General features: G+C 39.5%; 2 protein-coding genes across 4 annotated transcripts; one reads left to right on the forward strand and one right to left on the reverse strand.

Annotated features, from left to right (window-relative positions):
- The first annotated feature begins 319 nt into the window (after positions 1-319).
- LOC102778189 (scavenger receptor cysteine-rich domain-containing protein DMBT1) lies at positions 320-5,157 on the forward strand. Of its 2 annotated transcripts, XM_087850173.1 has the most exons (15): positions 320-402; positions 545-577; positions 676-774; positions 1,930-1,968; positions 2,056-2,154; positions 2,355-2,384; positions 2,475-2,573; positions 2,666-2,698; positions 2,783-2,924; positions 3,098-3,303; positions 3,517-3,692; positions 3,794-4,024; positions 4,105-4,265; positions 4,648-4,892; positions 5,000-5,157. In XM_087850173.1, exons 1-15 carry the CDS (start codon positions 375-377, stop codon positions 5,044-5,046), a joined length of 1,668 nt encoding a protein of 555 aa, XP_087706299.1. In that variant the 5' UTR covers positions 320-374; the 3' UTR covers positions 5,047-5,157. The 2 variants fall into 2 exon arrangements, with proteins under 2 accessions (XP_087706299.1, XP_087706300.1); XM_087850174.1 differs by lacking the exon at positions 320-402 and having other exon boundaries at positions 523-577.
- Positions 5,158-5,284: 127 nt separating this feature from the next.
- Positions 5,285-10,157, reverse strand: ikzf5 (IKAROS family zinc finger 5). Of its 2 annotated transcripts, none has more exons than XM_006783704.3 (4): positions 9,741-10,157; positions 9,403-9,569; positions 8,338-8,511; positions 5,285-8,261 (listed from the first exon to the last, which is right to left on the reverse strand). In XM_006783704.3, exons 2-4 carry the CDS (start codon positions 9,533-9,535, stop codon positions 7,297-7,299), a joined length of 1,272 nt encoding a protein of 423 aa, XP_006783767.1. In that variant the 5' UTR covers positions 9,536-9,569; positions 9,741-10,157; the 3' UTR covers positions 5,285-7,296. The 2 variants fall into 2 exon arrangements, with proteins under 2 accessions (XP_006783767.1, XP_035760772.1); XM_035904879.2 differs by having other exon boundaries at positions 8,338-8,514.
- Between the last annotated feature and the right edge of the window lie 12,560 nt (positions 10,158-22,717).

Genomic DNA, 22,717 nt, shown 5'->3' on the forward strand with positions numbered 1-22,717 from the left:
TCTTCTTTCCTGACCCAACGTGCCTGTTATGATACACACAAACATAAAAGAAACTAGATCTTAAAATCTTTATCCCACAGATCACTGCGCGTCCACAACAGTAACAGATATACCAGAAACAGCAGCAACAACAGGTAAATAAAAAGTATTAAGTAAAGATGCTGTTAAAAAAAATTAGATTAAAAGCTATAAAGTAAATGTTGTCTTCCAGATCTGTACTCATGTCTTTACAACTGTGGCTCACACCTGGGAAGCTGTTCCTGTACTAGCTCTTGTGAATACTACGGCAACTGTTGTCATGACTACTACTGTAAGTATTCTGTCCTTCAAAGCTCAGCAGAAGGAGGCCCTACTCACTATGATCACACTTTCCAATGAAAATAATTTTTTCTTGCACTACAGGTGTGCTGCCACACTTCCAACAGTCTCATACTTACACAGCCTATTAAACAGTCACGCTTATTCAAAAACAAAGGGGTGGGGTGGGGGGAGCCAAAGATAAACTGTTGAGTTTTAATCTGTATGGTTTTCTCCTTTGTTTCAGCTTACTGCCCAAGCACAGGAGATCCAGTCACAGGTATAAAAGTCTGTTTGGGGAAACATTTTTAAAGCAGCAGCTCAGTAAAAGCCATCTCATAGATTTTTTAAAATACTGTATCTCTCTCTGTTTTCAAGATCAGCCATCATGTCGTTACAACTGTGGCATGCACCTGGGAAGCTGTTCATGCAGAAGCTCTTGTCAATACAATGGTGACTGTTGCTATGACTACTATGGTAAGTGGTGAGTCTTACAGATCAACGTTGTTAACAGTATCTGCAGCCATCTCTTGCAGGACCAAACAGTATGTCAGATTCCAGTGTAATGGTTTTCTGAAAATGACACATGATATTGGGACTTTGTGTTTAAAGAGACAATTTTCTTTGGCCTTCAGTGGGATATACTGTATGCATCTAGATTGTTTTGGTTGCTCAGTTTTGGAGATATGTCTGTCATGTTTAGAATATAATGAAACTCCCTTGTCATGCTAAGAAAGCCAAATAAATGAGTAATAAACATAGTTAAAAAAAAAGGAAAAGATCAGCCGTAATGTCTCTTTTCAGAAATTATGACCCATTATGCAATGCATGCACAAACCTTGTTATGAGAAGCTTTATCCACTGACCCATACCTGCGTGTGTCTGTGTGTGCATCCTGGTAGATCTGCTTTTCCTTCTGCAGAATGATATACTTGGTAGTTGCAATTTGGTAGGAGACAAACAAACAAACAAACAAAAAAACCAACAACAACCAACCGCTTACTTGTTTTTGCTCATGTGAACTTGGGTTGCAGTTGCAACAAGCTAATGCAAGATATTCCAGACATCCTTCTTCCCAACCTCAATTTCCAATTCCCCCTGGGGGATCCTGAATCCAGGCCTTATTAGAAATATAATCTTTGCAACACATTCCCTGGGGTCTCCTCCAAGTTCAGCGTGCCCAGAACACCTCTGAAGTTAGGCAACTAGGAGTGATCCAAACCAGATCAGAATCACCTCAACTGGCTCCTTTTGACATGTTGGGGAAAAGAAAGTCCCTGCATGAAACTGCTCAAAACAAGGTTTTATAAGTTTTCAAAAATATTTTAGTGCTTTACGCACCACAACACAATTACCATTTAGTTCCATTATATACTGTATAAGAGAAGGGAGACATCTGCACAGTGGACGTCTCCAAAACTGAACAATCCAGATAAATAAATGGCACTCCAGGCTGGAGGGAAAATTAGTGTTTGTAATTTTAAAGCTGCCCCCATCAGACTGCAAAGCAGCAATTTTTGTTATATTTTTGGGGGAGTGTGGGAATTGCATAATTCCAACATCCACAATAATCCCCAATTATTTAAATAATATGTTTTATTTAGAAAACCTCTTCTTCTTTCTGTCAAATAGATTACTGCTCATCAACCACTACGTGGCCTGACGTTACAGGTGCAAACCCTTACTTAATTTTAAAAAAATTAATAGTTCGATATTTAATGATTTGCCTGTAGTCTTATGTCCCCGTGTGTTTTCTAGCTCAGCCTTCGTGTCGATACAACTGTGGCTGGAGCATGGGAAGCTGCTCCTGCTCAAGCTCTTGTGAATACTATGGAAATTGCTGCAATGACTACTACTGTAAGTAAAGCTCAGGCGAGAATGTCACTGGCTGCAAATGGTGATCACAGTTCCTGCTCAACAGTATAGTGTATTGCTATAAAATTCACTGTATTCGCTGTATTATTTAAATCAACTTACGATGATGCCCATAAAATAAGTAAATTCAGACAGTAAGTAACTTGATCTAATGTTGTAATTATTTTCTTCACTTCTTCTAGATCACTGCCAGTCTCCTGACTTTACCACAGGTACGAAAACCTCAGTGACCTCGAGTAAAACCAGAAACTGTTAATGCCTCTGGCGAGAAAGCTTACTGTAATGATTTCTGTGTCCCTCAGCTCAACCCTCATGTCGATACAACTGTGGCAGTTACATGGGAAGCTGTTCCTGCTCAAGCTCATGTGAATACTATGGAAACTGTTGTTATGACTACCACTGTGGGTATCTCGTCAAGCAATCTCAACATACATTGATTGCAATATTACTTAAAAAGAAAGTATCTAAAACCTTCATTTCTCCCTTTAAACAGCCTACTGCTTAGTCTCAACTAGGGAGCCAACAGGTAGGGTTCTCGATGTGCAGAATTAGTCTGGAGCAGTTTTGGTCATTGCAGTGACACTTGTGCTATTTTATTAACATTCAACAGGGTCATGTGGAGGCAATCTGTTTGGCTCTGGCACCTTCTCTAGCCCTAACTATCCCAGCTACTATCATGACAATGCCTACTGCATGTGGCAACTAAGAGCTGCATACGACCAAAGAATCTTCCTGCAATTTACATTCCTACAGTAAGTAAATAGAAAAATGAGCAGCATTGTTATGTGAGGCACAGATGGATCAATCATGTGAAGACAGAAGTTACATGCAGATCTTCTTCTTTTTTTAAATCTAGATCTATGTTTCAACTTTTAAGCTAATTTCTAATTTATGGCTTTTATTGTGTTTAAAAAAAAAAACACAGGCTGGAAAACTGCTGTTCCTGCGACTACATTGAAATCTATGATGGGCCGTATGTTTATTCACCATTTTTGGGCAAAGTCTGCAACAACAGTCTGAGCACTTTCTTCTCCACTTCCAACTATATGACTGTGGTCTTCCGGACTGACGGTTCTATGGTTGGTCGAGGTTTCAACGCCGAGTTCACGAGCTCTTTGACACCAAGCTCAGGTACGCTTATTAGGAAGTAAAAGTCGGGCTATTTTGGCCTCTGCTTCTTTGATTATATCTTTTTTCTTTTTTAAAACATCAGGCATATCTGTACCATTTTTCATACTGTAAAAAGTGGCTAAATAATAATTCAATAAGAACCAAAATGTGGGACCGACAACCCCCCAAAAAATTCAAGCTGCTGTAACAATCTTGTTAACAACATGCTGTCAGGTCGAGTGGACTGCTCCTCAGACAACATGAACATCGTGATTGAGAAGTCTTACTTGAACTCTTTGGGTTATGATGGTCACAGCCTGTACCTGAATGACCCACACTGCAGACCCCAGATTTCCTATTACAATGTGGTCTTCAGTTTTCCTCTCAACACTTGTGGCAACACAAGAGAGGTAGGAACCCCAAAACTTTCTAAAAACAAACAAAAAAAAAAAAACCCATTAACAACAGTATTTTATAATTTTCAAAACAACTGATCTTCTTCCCTGAACAGTTTGAGAATGGCAAAATTGTGTACACAAACAGTCTTCGTGCCTACAACTCCAACTACGGCGAGATCACACGCCAGTCTAACTTTAAGCTAAACGTCAACTGCCGAATGGAGCAAGACTCGGTATCTCAGATTTTATACGAGGTCCGTGAACTAGAGAACACCACCATAACGGGCACAGGCAGATACAATACCAGCATGGTTTTCTACCAATCCAGCAGCTTCTACTATCAGGTGTGTTTGGGCAGTAAAGGTTTGACTAGAGAGAAAACTCCTATCGTTATATGACGCTGATAATTTTCTTTCACGCTCAGGTGACTCAATTTCCATATGAGGTAACACTAAACCAGAACTTGTATATTGAAATCGATATGCGGAGAGGTGACAGCAGTCTGGTCCTCTTCATTGACACCTGTGTAGCATCACCATCAGCCTTTGATTTCCAGTCAAGACCCTACTACTTGGTTCGCAATGGGTAAGATAATGAGTGCCCTCCACGGGTCAGTTTAATTCGCTAACCACACTGGCTTTTTGTCCACAATAAGAACAAAGGGATTTGTGTTATAAATACTAAAACTCCCAGTGAAAATAACTGAAAAAAGTACAATATTTAATAAGCACTATAATTTAGTATACTTTTGAGATATCTGTAGCTTATACTCCAGCTATGGTTACTTTAAATATTAGGATTTCACAGATACAATTTAAAAGATACAATGATCTCATAAAAGGTCATTATTTTATAATAAATTAATTGTTCCACCACTTTATCTAAATAATGGTCTCTTTTTGTAAACAAAAAACAAACCAGTAATGCGTGTATTTTCCAGTAACATCTCTTTCTTTATCATCCTCAGTTGTCCAATAGATAACACCTACTATGCCTACACTACTGGCACCAGCCCGTTTGCTCGTTTCACATTTAAGGCCTTCCAGTTCTTGCGGGCCACAGAAAACGTGTACCTCCAGTGCAAGGTCCTAATATGTCCGGCCTCCGACTACAACTCCCGCTGCCGCCGCGGATGCACCAAGCGAGTGGCCAGAGACGTGGGGTCTGAACATGAGAGTGAAACTCTGGTTGTGGGTCCCATTCACCTCTTAGGTAAGTGCGACTTTGTACTTTGTTTTGAATTCTTGTGCTAGAAGAACAAAAAGTGAACAAAGTATCTTACTATTACTTATTACTTACTTTTTAAAATTTATTTCTAGACCCTGAGAAAAAGGAAGATGCGACTGATGAGCAGAAAGAAACTTAAATCTTCAATACTTCTCTCCCTCTTCTTCACGCCTTCACTCTAACACTGAATGTTATCCACCCTTTCTTTTTTTCCCTTTTCTTGCATTACATGAATAAAGGCATCATCAAAAGACAATATGTGTTTTTGTTCATTATGTCAACTGTCATCGTCCTGTAATAAAAGGACAGTGGTTGATTTTTGTTCTTGAAAACAAAACAAACAAAAAAACAAAACAAAAAACAAGACATACCACAACTCAGTTAGAAAACACTTTACTTATAAATTAGTTAGATTAATCCATCTCACAATGATTCACCATCCCAGAGGGATGTCACCGCCAGAAGGCTTAAACATTCACGATTACCTACGAACCTACGACACAATGAGAGAACATAAGGCAGTCATTACTGGATGCCCCCATTACTGGTAAGTAAGGTAACAAGGTGGTCCTAAAAACAGATAACTATGTTCTTCACACATGTTGCTAAGCAACAGACAACAGTACCCAAGACACAGGACAATCTCGCTAAAGGAGCAGTCTTAACTGCGGCACGGTTTTGCTCGACACTGAACATCTATCCAACCATTCAGAATACAATACTCAGTAAATATTCAGAAAAATCACTGGGATCAATATGATGAATTGGAAATCTCAGCGTGTGTAAACACAGAGGCTAAAACGTGGCAACCCAGTGCTACGTGGCCATTCTGAATGTGTTCACATGAAACACAAGACTTTGTAATTCTGTCCTAAACATGGAGATACTGGATATTAAAGTGACTTCATACAATATCGAAAGGTCAGAAAGTGACATGATGCAGTTAAAAGGATCCACAAAACCCTTCTGACAAAGTAAGTGGAGCTACTAGGATGGATTTCAGGAAACGGCACTCTCTGGAGGAACTTAAAAACAACACAACTTCAAATATGGTCTAGGTTGACAACTTAGCTGGCTGACCAAAAACCAGTGATACACAGTTTGGCCAGATTTTACTCTCAATGCCATCTTTATAGTACAGCTGGCACTGATTCTTACGTTAGTTAGCAGCATTCATGTAGCAGAATTTTGGCAAAAAATCTAAAATAAATCATGGCTACCATAGAAAACTACAATGGCCAAACTTTTTTTCCTAAGGTTCTGGGTCTGTTGGTTACAATAAGAAGAGGCTAGTGTAACAATAAATCTATTCATCTTCAAAGTAACAGTCCTTTCTATCTACTCAAGAAAGTGACTATATCAGGCACTGCAAAGAAATTGTAAAAATGCACCAAGCACTGAAATAATTTCTACAAGGCGGCTTAAAGATACCTCAAGGCCAACAGTGTCACTCCTGAGTTAGTAATATTAGAGCAATACTTGGTTAAAGCTCCAGGAGTATTGAGAATTTATTTGTGTGGAGTTTCTTTTTTTACAACTTTCTAATTTTGGGAAAGGGACATGTTGCTAATGCAAATTTGATATTCTAGTAGACCTTCCCTCTTTCACTCTCTTGGTAAGCAAGCAAAAATTATGCAGTACTGTTTACAGAGATTTCAGTGAATACAACAATGAACTGTCAGTGCTACCCCTCATCCTATAAGATGTATCTATGGCATCAATTTCAAGTTTTGAAACTTGACGTCTGACCTTGACCTTAAGGTCAACGTCACTGGGATGGGAGCTGGGATTTTTTGCAGGACACACCCAGGGTATCAATTTCAAAATCCTATGTTGCCTCACTCTTGCGGTGTTTCACCTGTTCCATTCCCAAATGCAATATTAAAAGATCATCTACAAGAAACTGCCAAATAGCTGAAAGTTACTCATTCAGCAGTCACTGGTTTTAACTTGTAGAAAAAATCTGATCTGTTTGCCTGTGGGGGAAGGTCCACTTTGAGCAAAGTTCTTTTTCTTTTTTATACCAAAGGAAAAAGAAGATTGAAACCAACATGGTAAATTTAGTAGCCTTGAATAAAGTGTCTTACATTTCACTACATAGTCAAGCTTTTTCCTGATCAATGACAGTAGGTGAATGTCACTGCAACTGCTGTCACAAATAAATTCTCAACCTGTTAAAAACACTGACCATCCCTTTGTAATACACTTGAATGGGCACCTTTAACTATACAAAATTCATCTGAATGTTTCTATTTTCCTGTTTAAGTACAACTTTCAAAGACAAGGCTACATAAAGGCCAAATGAAAGATAAATAAATAATATTACTATAGAAATAATAAAACATAGGAGTCCATTAAAAGTTCTTTTAAAGTTTTCCTCATTCATCCATTACTTGTGTTGCCCGCGTGCAAAGTGGCAGGCAAAGTCGTACTTGCTCTTGCACTTGTGGCCGCAGATGTTGCACTGGAATGGGTTCTCGTAGCCATGGCAGCCCATGTGAATGGTGTAGAGGATGTTGTCAGGGAAGTAGATATCACAGTGCTGGCAGTGATGCAGCATGTGGGGGTCCTGAAGTGGGGCGGACAGGCCGGGAGCTGGCGTACTGGGCTGGCTGTTGGAGATACTAGGGGTGCTGGTGCGCCCACTGTGCTCGCTGCACGGTCCCGCTCCAGGACTGCAATTACTGTGGGGAGGAGCCCGGGGTTCTGGAGGGATTGGGGATGAGGAAGAAGCATGGGCCATATTGGCTGTCACAGCAACAGGAGCCGTGGCAGGGTGTGGCTGCTGGATGAGGAATGGCTTCTCATCAATGATAGACTCTGCTCCTGGAGACATCGAAGGCTGAGTCTGGGGCTGGGACTCTGAGGGGAGACTGGCCAACTGCCCTGCCAGAGTAGACAACTGGTTCAGGGGGTTATCCACGACCATATCATGGTGATGGTGATTTTGGTTTGCGGAGAGAACGTCCTCGCCTGCTCGACTTTGATTATCATAGGTTTCCTGACGTAAGTGGGGCAACTCATGGGAGAAGTCGTTCACATTGTCAGCCTTGTGCACCACCATAGAAGGGGGGCTGAAATTGATAAGGAGCCTGCGGCCATAACCCAATGAACTGGCTTTTTTCTGTAAAACACTCAGCATCTTCTTATGGGACAGTGAGCGGGCGCCTTTCATTGGCAGGAGTTTGTGACGTCTCCGGCGATGGTGTGACAAGTTGCTACGATCGCTGCAGCGGAATGAGCACAGCTCACACTTGTAAGGCTTCTCGCCAGTGTGCGATCTCATGTGGGCCTCCAGGTGACGCTCGTAGGCCGAAGCAAATGGGCAGAGGTGGCAGCGGTGAGGTTTCTCTCCTGTTCAAAAGAAAACAAGCTGAGCACCGAAATCTCATCAGTGTTACCTCCTGGAGATAAGCTGTTTTAATCTTACCTGTGTGAATTCGAATGTGTTCAATAAGCCGTGCTGTGCCTCTGGTAGCATAGTTACAGTAGCGGCACTTGAGCTTGCCATCATAGGTCCTCTCGAAACCATCTACCAGGATCCCTGAGTTGTCCTCCAATGACATGTCCACTGAGGGGTGATCCATTCCATTCTGACTGCAGTCTGCTTATAGGAAAATTAAAAGGATTTTTTACATAGACCAAAAATAAATAAATAAATAAATACATACATACATACAAAATAGTAATAACTTCCTGACCCCTGCTTGCCTGTAGCAGTTGTGGCAGTTTTAGGGTTTGGGTTGGGGTAGGGGTTTAGGGTCTTGTATTGGACTTCTAGTGTCAACAGCATCTTGGCTTTGCAAGACTACTTACGTGAAATCAATTACTACTCCCTCATAGTTGTTTTACAGATTTTACATTGGTACTTGCTGAGTTTATATAATTTAAACTTCACCTGAATGGAAGGACTCATCCTTGTGCAGTAGGTCTTGAAAAAAAATAATATCAAAATAATTCAACAAAATTACCTTGTCAGTTATACAGCACCATCTGCACCATCTGGAAATTGTTCTACATGGACAGTAACATCTACTGGTATTTTTTTTTTTAATCTTTTGTGGTACCTGTCATATTTGCTCAAACTAGAAGTAAAAATTGAATTAGAAGAACATTTTTTTTAATCTTTGTGATTTTCTTGTTAAAAGGTGTATGGAACTTTTCTTCCCATATTTTAACAAGGCCATACTTAACCATTTTTGATGTATCTGTTCAAAATTACAGATCAGGATTCACTTTTATGGTAAGAGAAATTTACAGGCTATTTCAAGTCAGTCGGACATATAAAAAAATCTTCAAAACTATTTAATAAATGAAGCTAAACATTCACAGCAATAATCGTATATGTCCAATCCTTGAACCATATGGTTTCTAGGCATATCTGAGATGGTCGAGCAGACGGCCTACGGGGATTTGAGATGGACTCATCCTGATCCAAACTGCACCACAAAGCACACAAAATTAATCGAGCGTTACAAACACAGCTTCTTGTTACCTGCTGGCAGCTCATCCGCCTCCTTGACGCCGCTGACAGAGCCTGATATCATGTTGACATGTTGAGTCTGCTGGCTCAGATACTCCTGAAAATCCTTCACAAAGTCCAGCGTGTCCGGTTTTTCCTCCCCCATCGAAAGAATGTGCGAGTGATGCAAAGGTCCAACACTAAAAAGACGTTCAGACACGTGTTACTGACCAGCAAAGACGAAGACACGCGAGGTCGTAGGAACAATTTTCTAAATTGTTTAAGTAAAAGATTACAGGAAAACAACCAGATTTGAAAAAGTCAAAGCATGACCATCATCAGCTAGCGGATTTTAAAAGAAGCACACCCACCTCTTCAAAGCTAAAACAGCGACTTAAATGTTTCGATGGGTTTGATCTGAAATTCTGTTTTGTGGTAATCCAGACACACAGACAGGATAACCCTGGGATAATATGATTGACAAGCAGGAAATCGCCGCTTTCCGACGTCCGCTCCGTCTGTCCTACACGGCGCTCATCTTCGCGATGTTGTTACCAAAGCTACGCTACGCTACATTAGCCGAAAAGCTAACTTTAGCTTATCTTGAAGAAAGCATCTCTGTTAAAGAGCTACCCCGGATTTCTGATCATTATTTACGCTTAACTAGATCCTCAATAATACCGGAGCGATTAAATGTTTCCCTCTGTCGACAAACTAGTAATTATTCACACGAAAAAGAAGCCTACTAAATCAAAACAATAGCCCATTTCACCGGGGTTAAAGTTCACTCTGTGTCCGTCCGCAAAAACCCTCCTGCCACAGCTACAGTGTAAAACGAGAGTTCCTACGAATAAAGCTCTAACCCAGGAACGCGTGATATGTTAGTTACAGATACAAAAGGCCACCGTAGCTTCTTGTCGAGCTAGTTGTACTTTTTTTTAGGAGAAAACAGCTTACGGTTTGACCTGACGTGCAGGCAGTATGATTCTGGCTCTCTGAGAATTAAAAAAAGAAATTCGTAGGAAAATGTGAAATATGTTCAGCAATTTACTGAATTAAGAGCAAACATAGACGGAATTTGAGTATATAAGGCAAAAACAGAGTTTGTACAATTCTAACGATCTTGAAAGTCAATATTTGGTATGACTAACTTCTTTCTTCACCATAGCTTTAACTTTCTTAGACCAGCTCTTTTGTAGTTTCTTTAAGTAGTCTCCAGGAATAGTTTTCCAGACTTCTTAAAAGACATTAAAAGTCTTTCTTTGGAGCTTGGTTGCCTTTTGTTCCATTCTCTATTAAGATCATCCTACACTGCTTCAGTAATATTGAGGTTCAGGCTCTGGGGAGGCCAAACCATGACTGAAAGTGTTCTTTTGTGCATGTGTGTGTGTGTTTTCTATGTAGATACACTGTAAAATCTAATATTGAGTTTAATTAAAATTATTAAGTAGACTGAACTCAATTTTTAACAGTTTGTTATTAGTACTAAATTTAAGTAAGTTACCAGTGCTTTTTATTCAAAAAAGCTGATCAACTCAATTTTTTAATTCATTTAACTTAGAAAAACTAAGTAAACTGGAAATGTTGCTTCTCAGTGTATGCTTTTACTGCACTATCAGTGTGTTTTGAATCATTGTTATGCCAAGAAATTAATCCATTGCCAATCATACTTTTCCAAATTGCATTGAAAGCTGGATTAAAATTTGATGCCACCGTATTCATAATTCCATCAATTTTGAGAAGATGCTCCAGACCACTGGCTTAAATGCAGCCCCAAACCATGACAGAACCTCTAGCATATTTTACAGATGGCTGGAGACCCTTGGTTTTGAAGGACACACACCATGTTAAGATATGCCAGGAAATGACCTTGTGCTTTTCAAACTGTGTTATCTTTGGCATTTTGATTGATTCAGCTAAAGAAATAGAAACAAATTATATGTTTTTCATATTAAAATCATATAATTGTGTTGTTATTTTCCAGTACAGTTGTTATTCAAGCACACTGTCATGTTCATATGGATATGAAACACCCATCTCTTGCCATAAGCTAAAAAAAAAGTTAAAAGATACCCTGTCCATTCAAATCCATGTCAAAGCATATTTTCACATGTACATCTTGCAGTTATGTGCAAGAGGCAAATGAGGCACAGCAACTGCAATACTGTCAAAAGCTATCGACTCATTCATGTTTCATCACAATCAATAATTTACTAGTACGCGCTTAATGAAGATCACATTCCCCCATTTGTGTCAAAGTTGTAGAAGAACCACTGAAGAGAAGATAATAAATGACAAAAGTAGAGTGAGACCACTGTATCCTTTTACCATGTTGAAACTACTGTCAGACCATTAGTACTGCAGCAGTAATGTAAACCTGTTGCTGGTGAACCCTTTGTAACATGAGTTACTCAGTACTGTATTCTTTATAAGGAGTATAGTGTGTCTGTGAGTCACTTTAGAGAAGTAAGAGTATTTAAACACGATAATATAATGGTTTTTGATGTGCATTTGGTTGCATGTGCTATTGCCTGGAAACATGTAAATACAGTTTAACAATTTGGACACTAGGTGGTGCACATGCCTCAGTGGTGAAATAAGTTATTTCCATTCTCATTTAACCGCATGCAGTTTTTAAACAAAAGTACTCCACGTGACGCAACATACAAAGCAAACACAGTAATCTTCATAAGTCCAGAGTTCATTTTATTCGCCATGTTTACGCAGATTACAGCTAAAAGCTGTGCACAGGCACGGGAAGCTCAGTGTACAGTACCCTACAGTGTGCGTCAGCTCCCAGTCCCAGGGACTGGACCAGCGGAAGACATGACAGTCGACCTCATCAGTTGAACCATGACCACCGGAGCAGCCAATTACATCACCTTCTAACAGCCTGTCCACACTAATGTTATTTTATTGCAATTTAATTATGCTCAGGTTTCCTCTGGGGCCTGATCCTGTTGAATAATTTACACGCAGCCACAATGATTTGTCGCCACCAAAAGACAAAGTGCGCACTTCTCTGTGCTCTCATTTGTTTCAGTAGTTTTGTTTTTAATTCCTGCCATATCAATTAGTGAAGCAATAATCTTGTGTTGTACTTCCTGCTAAACATTTCCTAAAGTTAGAACCAATGAGGCCTTTCACTTTGACGGTGTAATTTATTAATTCTAAAAATACTTAAGGTTCAAACTTAATTTTGCATTAATAAAATGCTCAACAGTGAGCAATGTATTATAAGACTGACAGCAGGTACTACTCTAATAGAGTTTATTTGGACTTACATTTACACATGGTATGTGATTTTATATGACTTTCCTATGTAAAAAGGATGTGTTGAAGCTTACTGTCAAACATAGTACAAACAGACACATGGATTCTACATCAAAATTTTGGTCTATTTGAATCACAATCACTCATATACTTAACATTTTCTAAAGGTCTGACTTGAACTCAAAGCCTTTACATGACTAATCTAATTTATATGAGTGAGTTTGAATATACACAGTCTGCCACATGTAAAATGAGCGCCGGGATAACACCTGCCTTTGAGAAGGCTGCAGTGTTATCCACTTGCTCTGATTCACATTTAAAAGGCCTGGATGAAAAGGTTCCCTTCTCCTCTTAACCGCTTGATTTACAGGCTGTTTGTGGTTTAATGCCACGCGGGACAATTAATTTGCTCTTCCTCTCCTGAAAGAAATTGGAATTTAATTTAGAGAAGGCCTTGACCAGTTTTTTAAGACTTGGTGTCATTTGTTGGGCTTGTGTAAGAGCTGCATTAGAGATCACCCTTCTGGAAAAGCTTTTTAATCCTAGACAAGTGCAGCCATAGTAACGGTAGACGGGAGCCTCTTGGAGGGAGAAAGGTGAAGGGGGACTTTGACGAGATTTATTCTTCTTCCACTGAGACTGTTTCTTTCTTGAGGTCTCCCGCTCCACGTGGAGCATTTGAAAAAGAACTAAGAGGTGGGGGATAGGATAAAGGAGGTATATATTAAGCTTTTCTTTCCTCTCACCACTTAATTTCCTTGCAGGCGCGCCTTGCGCTGTTGTAATGAATGTAATTGCCGCCTTTGATGAGAATGCTATTATCTGGATCACACTTTACATGGGCAAACAAGACTGCCTCTCCCTCCACCTCCACCGCCCATTTAACTCAGCAGTGAGACCCCCCAATTATGCAGGGAACAAGTGGCTTTTCATAAAACCAGCGTGTCGCTCTTGATTGGTGAGGCTTGGAGCTAGCTACATGTGGACAAAGGATAGATTAGATTTGATATAGGCACACCAAAAACCCCATTTCCTTGATTAATTTCCTGCATGCCTCACAGAAAGGTCCCACTTTCTCCTCACTGAATTCTATCTCTCCTTTAAAGACAAACTTTCATCTTTTGATAGATGTGGCAACTCAATGGGCAGACAGACACTTTATTGACCCAAGTTTGACCATAGCTGCCTGGGCTGCAGGAGAGAATATGAACAAAAAGAGAAATGTTTCAGTTCAGTGGAGAGGATGGGCTTATTTTTCTTACAAAACCTCAAAAATCTTTGTGATCCTGCAGTATTTTCGCCTTGAGCTGGGATCAACTCACGTTTTGTGCCGATCCTTTTGTGTCTTAATGTCATCACCCACCGCTCGCGGACACAATTGAGGCCGTTCACTCATTCTGGTGTTCTCTCTTTCACACACCCACACACAGGCACACAAAAGCACACTAAACACCCATTTGATAATAGTGGCGAACAGATATGATGGGACTTTATGAGGCGATGCGTGATAAAGCCGCTCCCACCTTAGGAAGTCTAAGCGTGTTCTTCTGACTCCCTTATTACCGCATTAAAGCACCTCTCGACAAATTCACACACATCTTAGCCCGAATCTCACAAACTGGAGTGATTCTGTCCAATATTCCACCGAGCTGAAATATCCAGAACAATCAAATAGACTGTCACAAGTGACAGATTATACTATTACTCCTCAAAGATTGTCATCCTTGAAATGTATTCATAGCCATTTCTTCTTTATCGCTGAGTGATTATTCCTCTAAGCAAGCAATTCCCCCAATGATAAATTGGTAATCAATTCATTTGACTGTTGTGCTCAAAGAAAGGCTGCAAGGGACTGGCAGCATTGGTCAGTCTCATTCACTTGCATATGTATCCAGCACTAACTCATGGTGTTGCTGAGTATGATGGATGCCATCATACCCACCACCTCACTCTTAAAGGTTTATACCATCAGAAACAGGTTGTCATCCGGACCCAGTCACGAAAGAGAAAGAATTGGCCAATATTTTTGACTGAAGTGGCATTTTAGCAGTATTTATTTGATGGTCCCACTACCAAAACCGTGGACCACAAATAAAGAAGATGGTATAATAGCTTTTGACTGGCCAGCTAGCTCCCAACTTGAAATGAAGTGTCCAGTTGTGAGTTATCGTGGCCAAACGTCATTTGTACAGCCTGAAAAGTGGGGACATTTTTCTAACTTGTCACTCTCTTGCTATAGCTCATTGTCCTGAATGATGCCTCTGAACGCACAGTTGCCCTAATACGAGCGTTTCACTCTTGCTGCAAGAAGACTGATAATGGATTAGCCTGTCCATAGGAAGATAATATAGTGCATCCACTGGCACATCCTTAAATACCTATGGGTAACACAGAGCGTCAACTCTCAGCATGCGTGATACACTGCTTAAAAAGAGACTTCAGTTAACCTATGTCTTTAGCAATTAGTCTGCTAATTGTTTTCTAAAGTAATTAGGATATGAATTAATTTTGCTGTATTTAAAATTGAACATTAATGTTTCCTATAACTCATAGTAAAGTTTTCATATTGCTTGTTTGACCTGATTAGTCATCAAAGGCTCAACGACAGTTAGTGAACAAGTCACGCACCATATCCTGCATGTTCGCTCTAGAAACTACTTAAAAGATTATCTGATAAAAAAAGTAGTTTGATTATTCTTCTTTCAATTGGCAGTTACATGATTTCAGTTTGACTTTTAGTATTTATGTTCACTTTTGTTAGTTTTACCTCTCAATTTACAAATTGATGCTATTTTTTACATTTTCTTTGAAAATACTATATTCATGTCATTTACCCGTTTCATTTATCATGTCTTAATGCTATGAAACAACTTCTTACTAATTTATTATTGTAAGGTAGCACAGAATATGATTAAATTCTCCCTTCCATCTCTTTAAGTAGAACACAAAGTTTCAGTGTAATGAAAAATAAGACATAACAAGAAAAATTGTCCTCTTTTTAATTCTGAGTGTATAAATACATAAATCTAGGATAAATTTTTTTTCCACCCATTTCTGTTGTCCAAAAAACCAAAAACAAACCCAAAACTAAATAATGTTCTGTTATTTATCGATATCAAGTTGTTAACAAAGCAGGTCCCAGTATTCCTGGATCTGAGTGGCTATTGAGTTTGAGTAAAGAGTTGTCTGAATTGGACAGTTGTGCTAATGTGAAGGAAGTTTTAGATTAATGAGGCTTCTGCCCTTTGAGGATATTGATCAAATGCAATCTGGCCAGAAATGATTTCCCATGCTCCCCTGTAATATTAATAATGTATCAACGTCACGAACAAAACTGGCCACAGTATTCCTTCGGACACCTACAGGATAAAAATCCCAAAGATCCCAGAAAGGTGAGGGACACTTAAAATATCAACTGAGTTTTAATGTTGGTGTGACTGGCTTAGAGCTGCTTCCTTGTCTCTGCTGTGCTTTGAAATGGACATCTCTAATAGGAGCGGACATCCTAGATTATAAAATCGGCTTCAGCCGTTTGAAGGCAGATCTGTGATATGCTTTTATTTCTTAAATCTCACAAAGATACATAGTTGATACATACTTGAAAATAATTAGTGTACAAAACCTTTCTTCTTGAAGTTGTTCATTGGCTTGAAGGCAAAGAAAAAGGACTGAAGGAGTTGCACTCGTGTGTGTGTTATGTAACAACTGACATCCTATACAAAACCAAACAGATTAAACAGACAATATCAAAGTTCAACAGAACACTTTGAAATAAAGGAAATGTTATTTGTTTCAGAAACCAATCCAATTTGAGGGTAATTTTAATATATTTATAATTTAAAACTAGAAAAACAGTAAAGATGTCAAGATAAGAGGTAAGAGGTTCACTTAATTTTAATTTACAGCCGCTAGCTTTGACAATATTCATCATTGCAAAAAGTGTAACGTAATGAGCAGAGTCAATAGGCTTAAAATTATTGATTAAACCAGTCTGACCAGTTTCCCATGATCCCCTGCTGTTTACTTTGTTCTTTTTTGACATTAGCCAGAGGCCATCTGATGGGCTGATGGGACTGTCTTTTGCCCCACGGCGGTGGTACATATTCAGTGCTTCATGTGTGGTTTTTCAGCAAGATTACACAAAAACCACAAAGATAAATTTGGTGGCACAGTGAAGCATGGGAAAAGGAAAAACTCTCAAAATTCTTTAATAGTGGGGAACTCGAACATTCATCTAAAATAAAATAAAATGAAATAAAATAAAAAATATTAGTAAACTATTTTCCGAAAGACAAGGATCCCATGATTCAATAGATGCCAAACAGTATGGTCTTTTATTTTATTTTATTTTTACCAATATTGTAGTTTTTCTGTGTCAAGCACATAAAAAAAATCCCTCATATTTTCTCACATAACACATTTAACATAAAGGAAACTGCATTCACTACGCAAACATGATTATTCCTGCTACCAGAAAGAAGCATCCTGGACCGGTACTTCTTAGTAACATAACATGAAACTGGCCAAACATGGTGAAGTTTTTTAACAATGCTAACAAATCTCGTAGGCAGGAAGTTAAAACCAAACCATTCTCAGTTTGATGCTCCAAAAGCTGCTCTCTGCAGTGACTCCATCACTGGACCTCCTCCAGGCATCGTTAGCCAGATGATGATGGGAGCTACCTTGGCCATAATAGGAGGGTTGACTGACCCCTGACCCCGTATCGATCTGCTGGCTGTGTCCAGCTGGGCCTCCCCAAACGCAGTCAGCTGGAGAGGTGTTTAAAATCTAACACCCCAGCTCCTATCCAATCCACTACACCCTCATTAATTACATAATTTACCTGTGACAGTGACAAACCTGCTCAGCCACACCGCAGTTTATTAAGGTCGCTGTATAAAGCCCAGGCCAAGCCCAGATCAAAAGTGTGTGTGTGTGCGCGCGCCTGTGCTCAATGGGGAGTGAAAGACCCCATCTCATACAGTATGGGATTATGAGTATAGATGCATGCTCCTAAGGAGAGTGTGACTGCTTTGTCCTGCCCTGTCGAGCGCCTTAGTGGGGAAGTTTATTTTGATTCATTTGATATGTTGAAAAACAAAGATTACCAATTTTCTTGTATAGACAAGAATATGAGTACAGATTACAGAAACACGGGGGAGAAAAACACAAACAAAACGCCCCGGTAAAGTTTATCATTGTAGACCTTGTAAAACACTGTGCTTGGAATGGTATTTGACATGTTTTTGGATGAAGTATAAAAACCCAGAGATTTAAGACCACTTTCCTTTTATGTCTTTTCTGGTTTTACTTTCTTCAGTTTGCTGACTCAGTTCTTGTCCGGTCTTTGTTGTCTTTGCTGCTCCAGAGCAGAGCAGAGCAGAGCAGCTTGGTGTTTGTGTGGCATTCATTCCTCAGCTTTTGCCATTGCATTGCCTCTTATTTCTGCAGGTGTCTCCAATTCTATATCTGCCTAAACCCCCCCCCCCCCCCCCCCCCCCCCTGCTCTTACCCCTCTATCGTTTCACCTCCTTCAGTATCCCCCTTCCTTTTCTCTTTGCTATAGCCCCCTACACAATAAAAGACTATTGGTTTCCTCTTGCCATACCTTTCCCACTACACACTGGTATTTCAATCTCGACTCAATCGAGAAGGCTGACCTGCAGACATAAAGAATTGGCTTTAAGGCTTTCAAAATGGAACTAAATCTGCTGCAGGTCACACTGGGGGAAAATAAGCGGCAAATGTAAGTAAGCATGAAATAGTTTTTCATAAATAATCCAAATGACAGCAGGCTTTCTAATGGTGCCAGGGGGCTGTAAAAGAATATGTTGCCAATTTCTCCCCTATTAAAGTGAAATAGAAAGCCAAATACATAACGTGCTGACGGAAAAGTTGCATACTTGGGCCCATTGGATGGGAGATTGAGGACACAGTTGGGTATTAGAGGTGGTTGTAGTTGGAGGTAAGGTGGTGGAGTGATTGCTAGCCTTACAGTCAAGGTTTTTCCACTGTGGGGAAAAAGAATGCCCCTCCTTCACATCAAATCAATTGGTCAATAACTGCCCCCTTTTTCCAGCGTGTGCACAGGTAGGCAGTTCTCCCTATGCACTGTTGATTTGATTTGCACTTATGTTTTTACAAATAATCAATGTTCCATTTTGACTGATACAAGGCGTAATGACTGCATACACTGTCAAAGAGGGAAAAAGGAAAGAAGTAAGAAATATATATTTGTAACTGAAAAAAAGGATCAATGTGGGAGTGCTCAGCCAAGAGCCTGAAATAGCACAGATTCAACAAACAGGTTACGCAATTCCTTCAGGCCAACGAATGTTGATGCAAGCATTATCTTTTACTTATGTAAATACACAAATATTAAAATAAAAAACACAAAAAGAAAAATTTGCTTTCATTTATGTTATTTATGTGAATTTATGCAACAGTTATTAGCAAAATCTATTTAAACATCTGAAAAGTTCACATAATTCCCACTTTGTCTTTTAATATTTTATATTTCTGATGCATTCATTGATGACAAAAAATGCATGTAATAATACAAATAAAAATAAAACATTTATATGTATAATTGAAGTGTGATTTAAAAAGTATTTAAATAAATTTGTGCAGTTACATGAAAGTAAGCTTTGTATATCAACAGCTTTTTTTTTCTTGTTGTCAATTTGCTTTTATGCCTCCCAACCAAATAACAGAGTGCACAATATTTAGCAATACAGTGTGTATTATAAACATGTCTTGTGTTGTTGTGTGCGTAAATGGAGAAAAAAAAATGTGTTACATATGCTCTTCTATCTCAGTCATAAAACATTTGATTGAATTTTTTGGTGTTAAGCAGCTATGTGAGGCTACTCATTGTGTGTATGTGCCTAACAGAGAAAGTGATTTGAAGTCCCCTTGAGTCAGACTCTGTTATTTATTGCTATTAAATGGTTAATTTTCCTGGGTGCCCTGAGGACTTTGGCATGTGTTAAGATGTGAGGAAGATAGAGTTGTCAAGGCTTGGTCTGAATACTTGACATATGAAGAGAGCAATTTTGAGAGGCCCATTAACGATTGGTATAGGACGAATGCAAAATTCTATTATCTACATTATATGATGTATCTGTATATGTACTATATGTATATGTCTTTATTTGTATAGACAGTAAAGCCCTTACTTATCAGCCTTTTAAATAAAGCAAAAATATTTTATACCCACTTAAAACTCTTCTTATTCTTATTAAATTCTTCCTCAAAATGTATTTTATTTTGAAAATTAGCCCATACAACAACACATGAAAGTAAAACAAACCCTTTGAGACTCGAACTGAGTGCAGAAAACAAAAAAGTGTTATAATGAGTAACTAAGTTAACTTATATGTTATACTTTTTTTCAGCTTCAAATGTATTTATTTATGTATTTATGCATTTCTAATGTAAATCCAAACATTAAACGAGGTCCTTTTGTAGCAAAAGACAAGGGTGTCCACATAAATAGATTTTTATTTATTGACTAAATACAAAAACACCTATGTGAAGAATATATTGAAAGTACATAAACTTACTCTGCATATGTTCAAATTCATATATGTGTATGTGCAGGCCTCTCTTGTCTTTGTTGAAATTACCTGTCATTAGGCAGCTGCTGTAAGAGGCAGAGGAGACATACTAATCAGTTGACAGCAATAGCACTTGTTACCAAAACATGACAAGAGAGAAGGAGAAGAGAGAGCAAACAAACACCAATTACTGTCTGTTATGGGGAGGGGGAATTTGTATTTGAGCCCTGTTTGTGATCATATACTCCTTGCTATACTCACAAACCAACCAAGAGGGTCAGCAAAGCTGCGCCCACAGGGAAGATATGAGCATTAGTGTCTAGTAGAAAAACAAGTTTTTTTTGTTCTTTGACCTGGAAAAGTGAGATTTTCGTTGAGTTTAATAGTCTTGCTCCTGTTCTGTTTTTGTTATTTCCCCAGTTATCCTCTTCAGTTTTGGAGCATCCATCCCCCTATGTGTCAGAGAGCTGCAGGTTTTCCACTAGAGCTGATGGAAAAGCAGAGACAAAGAGGCAGTTAAACTGCTGTTAGTTTTGATTGGTTAGTAATGGGCTTTTATTCATTACCCAATTTATTGATCCATCAGTAATCAATTTTGGCTCATTCCCAACCCATGAGCTGAATCTCAATCCATTTTCTGAAGTGCCTCCTTAATTCTACGAAGAAGCTCTGGTGAGTCTTTAATGCGGCGGTCTCTCTCATTACACTGGAGCCCACACATCAGTTACATGTATTTCTTATGGGCCACTGGCTTCTGTGGCAGTCTGACTGAAGTCGTGGGGAGATAGTCAGCTATCTGTGGCCTGTGAGTGCACTCTGTCTGTGTTTCTGGGCTCACTTGAGGTGGTTCCGCTGCTCTGCTTGTCGAGGTCTAAGGTGACACTTTCTCATCCCTGTCAGGATCACATCCTTGATACCAACAACTCTTCAATTATACAGTGACACAGAGAGATCAGCTGTCTCTGTGGATGGGGACAAGATAATATGGTGACGCTGACAGTGCATTACACAAGTTCTCTGGGTATGTAGCCAAGCTCTTTAGAGGACAGTACAGCCAGTTAACCTTATCTGCATATGTCTCTGCTATCTGATGCTCATTGTAGAGGTAGGCTTTTTGAATTAAGCCACTGATTCAGACAGACTTCCAGAAAGCTACTCATTCAGTAAATGACAAGGATAACTCAGTACAATTGGTTCAGTTAAGATTTTGCAGTAAAGGTTTGCTCTAGTATCTGCTGAACTACTCACTTGGTCTACTAATACTACAAAGTTGCTGAACATATAGTCATCAGGCAGACTATGTGTACAAAATGCCCCATAACCTCCCAGTGCCTGTATAAATTGGAAACGTTTGGCATATCCTGCTCCAAATGTCTTTTTAATTTTTTTTTAGATTACATGTGAAGCTGGAGCAAGAAGCAAATCCTCCTTACATTCAAAGTCTTGAATAATCAGCCCCATCTTATCTTGACAAAAGAATAGTACTAGACGATCCCAAAAGGCAGCACGGTGGTTAGCACTGCTGCCGCACAGCAAGAAGGTCCTGAGTTCAATTCCACCATCAGGCCGGGGTCTTTCTGTGTGGAATGTTCTCCTCGTGTTTGTGTTCCCTCCTGATACTCCGGCTTCCTCCCACCGTCCAAAGACATGCAGTCAAGTTTGTGGGGATTGATTAATCCAAATTGCCCATAGGTGTGAATGTGAGCGCGAATGGTTGTCTGTCTGTGTTAGCCCTGTGACAGACTAGCGATCTGTCTAGGGTGCACCCCGCCTCTCGCCATATGACAGCTGGGATAGGCTCCAGCACTCCCCGCGACCCTGAAAAAGGATAAGCGAATGGATAGATGATCCCAACAGAGCACTCCCTGACTACTGGTTTACTTGTGGTTCCAACAGAGTATTTAAAAGTAGAATAGGAAGCAGAGTCTTCCCTCTGCTGTAGAACCAGCTCCCAGTTTGGGAGATGGACAGCCTCTCTACTTTCAAGATTAGGCTTAAAGCCTTCTTTTCTGATAAAGCTTGTAGTTAGGTCTGGATTAAGTAACAGTGAATCAGTCTTTAGTTAGTGTTTCTTTTTCCCTCACTATGTGTTTACACGCCTGTGCATTAAATGATTAGTTATTATTCATCTCTGGCTCTCCTCCAAAGTGTGTATCTTGACCCGTCTTCACCCCCATCACCCCCAACCGGTCGGCAGATGGCTACCCCTCCCTGAGCCTGGTTCTGTTGAATGTTTCTTCGTGTTAAAAGGGAGTTTTTTCTTCCCACTGTCGCCAAGTGGTTGCTCAAATGAGGTCAGTGTGACTGTTGGGGTTTTCTCTCTATTATAGTATTACAATATAAAACATCTTGAGGTGCATGAAATGACTGTTGTTGTGATTCGGTATGTAAATAAAATATAAAATGTAAATAAAAGTGAATTGAACTGAAGCTGCAGCTAATTAGTTGTACTGGAGATCAAACTATGTCTAGTCAGGAAATAGCAAATTACTGAAGCCTCATGCAGCAGTTAACAA

Source organism: Neolamprologus brichardi, chromosome 13, assembly GCF_056152115.1.
Source record: "Neolamprologus brichardi isolate AB-2024 chromosome 13, ASM5615211v1, whole genome shotgun sequence".
NCBI classification, from domain to species: domain Eukaryota; kingdom Metazoa; phylum Chordata; class Actinopteri; order Cichliformes; family Cichlidae; genus Neolamprologus; species Neolamprologus brichardi.

Excerpts from the sequence above, each read along its gene's own strand:
- LOC102778189 (XM_087850173.1), top strand. The coding sequence starts at position 375 with ATGAAAATAATTTTTTCTTGCACTACAG. Across the intron at positions 578-675 it reads CACAGGAGATCCAGTCACAG|ATCAGCCATCATGTCGTTAC; the intron begins GTATAAAAGTCT and ends TCTGTTTTCAAG. Across the intron at positions 4,025-4,104 it reads CCAGCAGCTTCTACTATCAG|GTGACTCAATTTCCATATGA; the intron begins GTGTGTTTGGGC and ends TTTCACGCTCAG.
- ikzf5 (XM_035904879.2), bottom strand. The coding sequence starts at position 9,535 with ATGGGGGAGGAAAAACCGGACACGCTGGACTTTGTGAAGGATTTTCAG. Across the intron at positions 8,515-9,402 it reads GGCGGATGAGCTGCCAGCAG|CAGACTGCAGTCAGAATGGA; the intron begins GTAACAAGAAGC and ends TTTTCCTATAAG. Across the intron at positions 8,262-8,337 it reads ACACATTCGAATTCACACAG|GAGAGAAACCTCACCGCTGC; the intron begins GTAAGATTAAAA and ends TCTTTTGAACAG.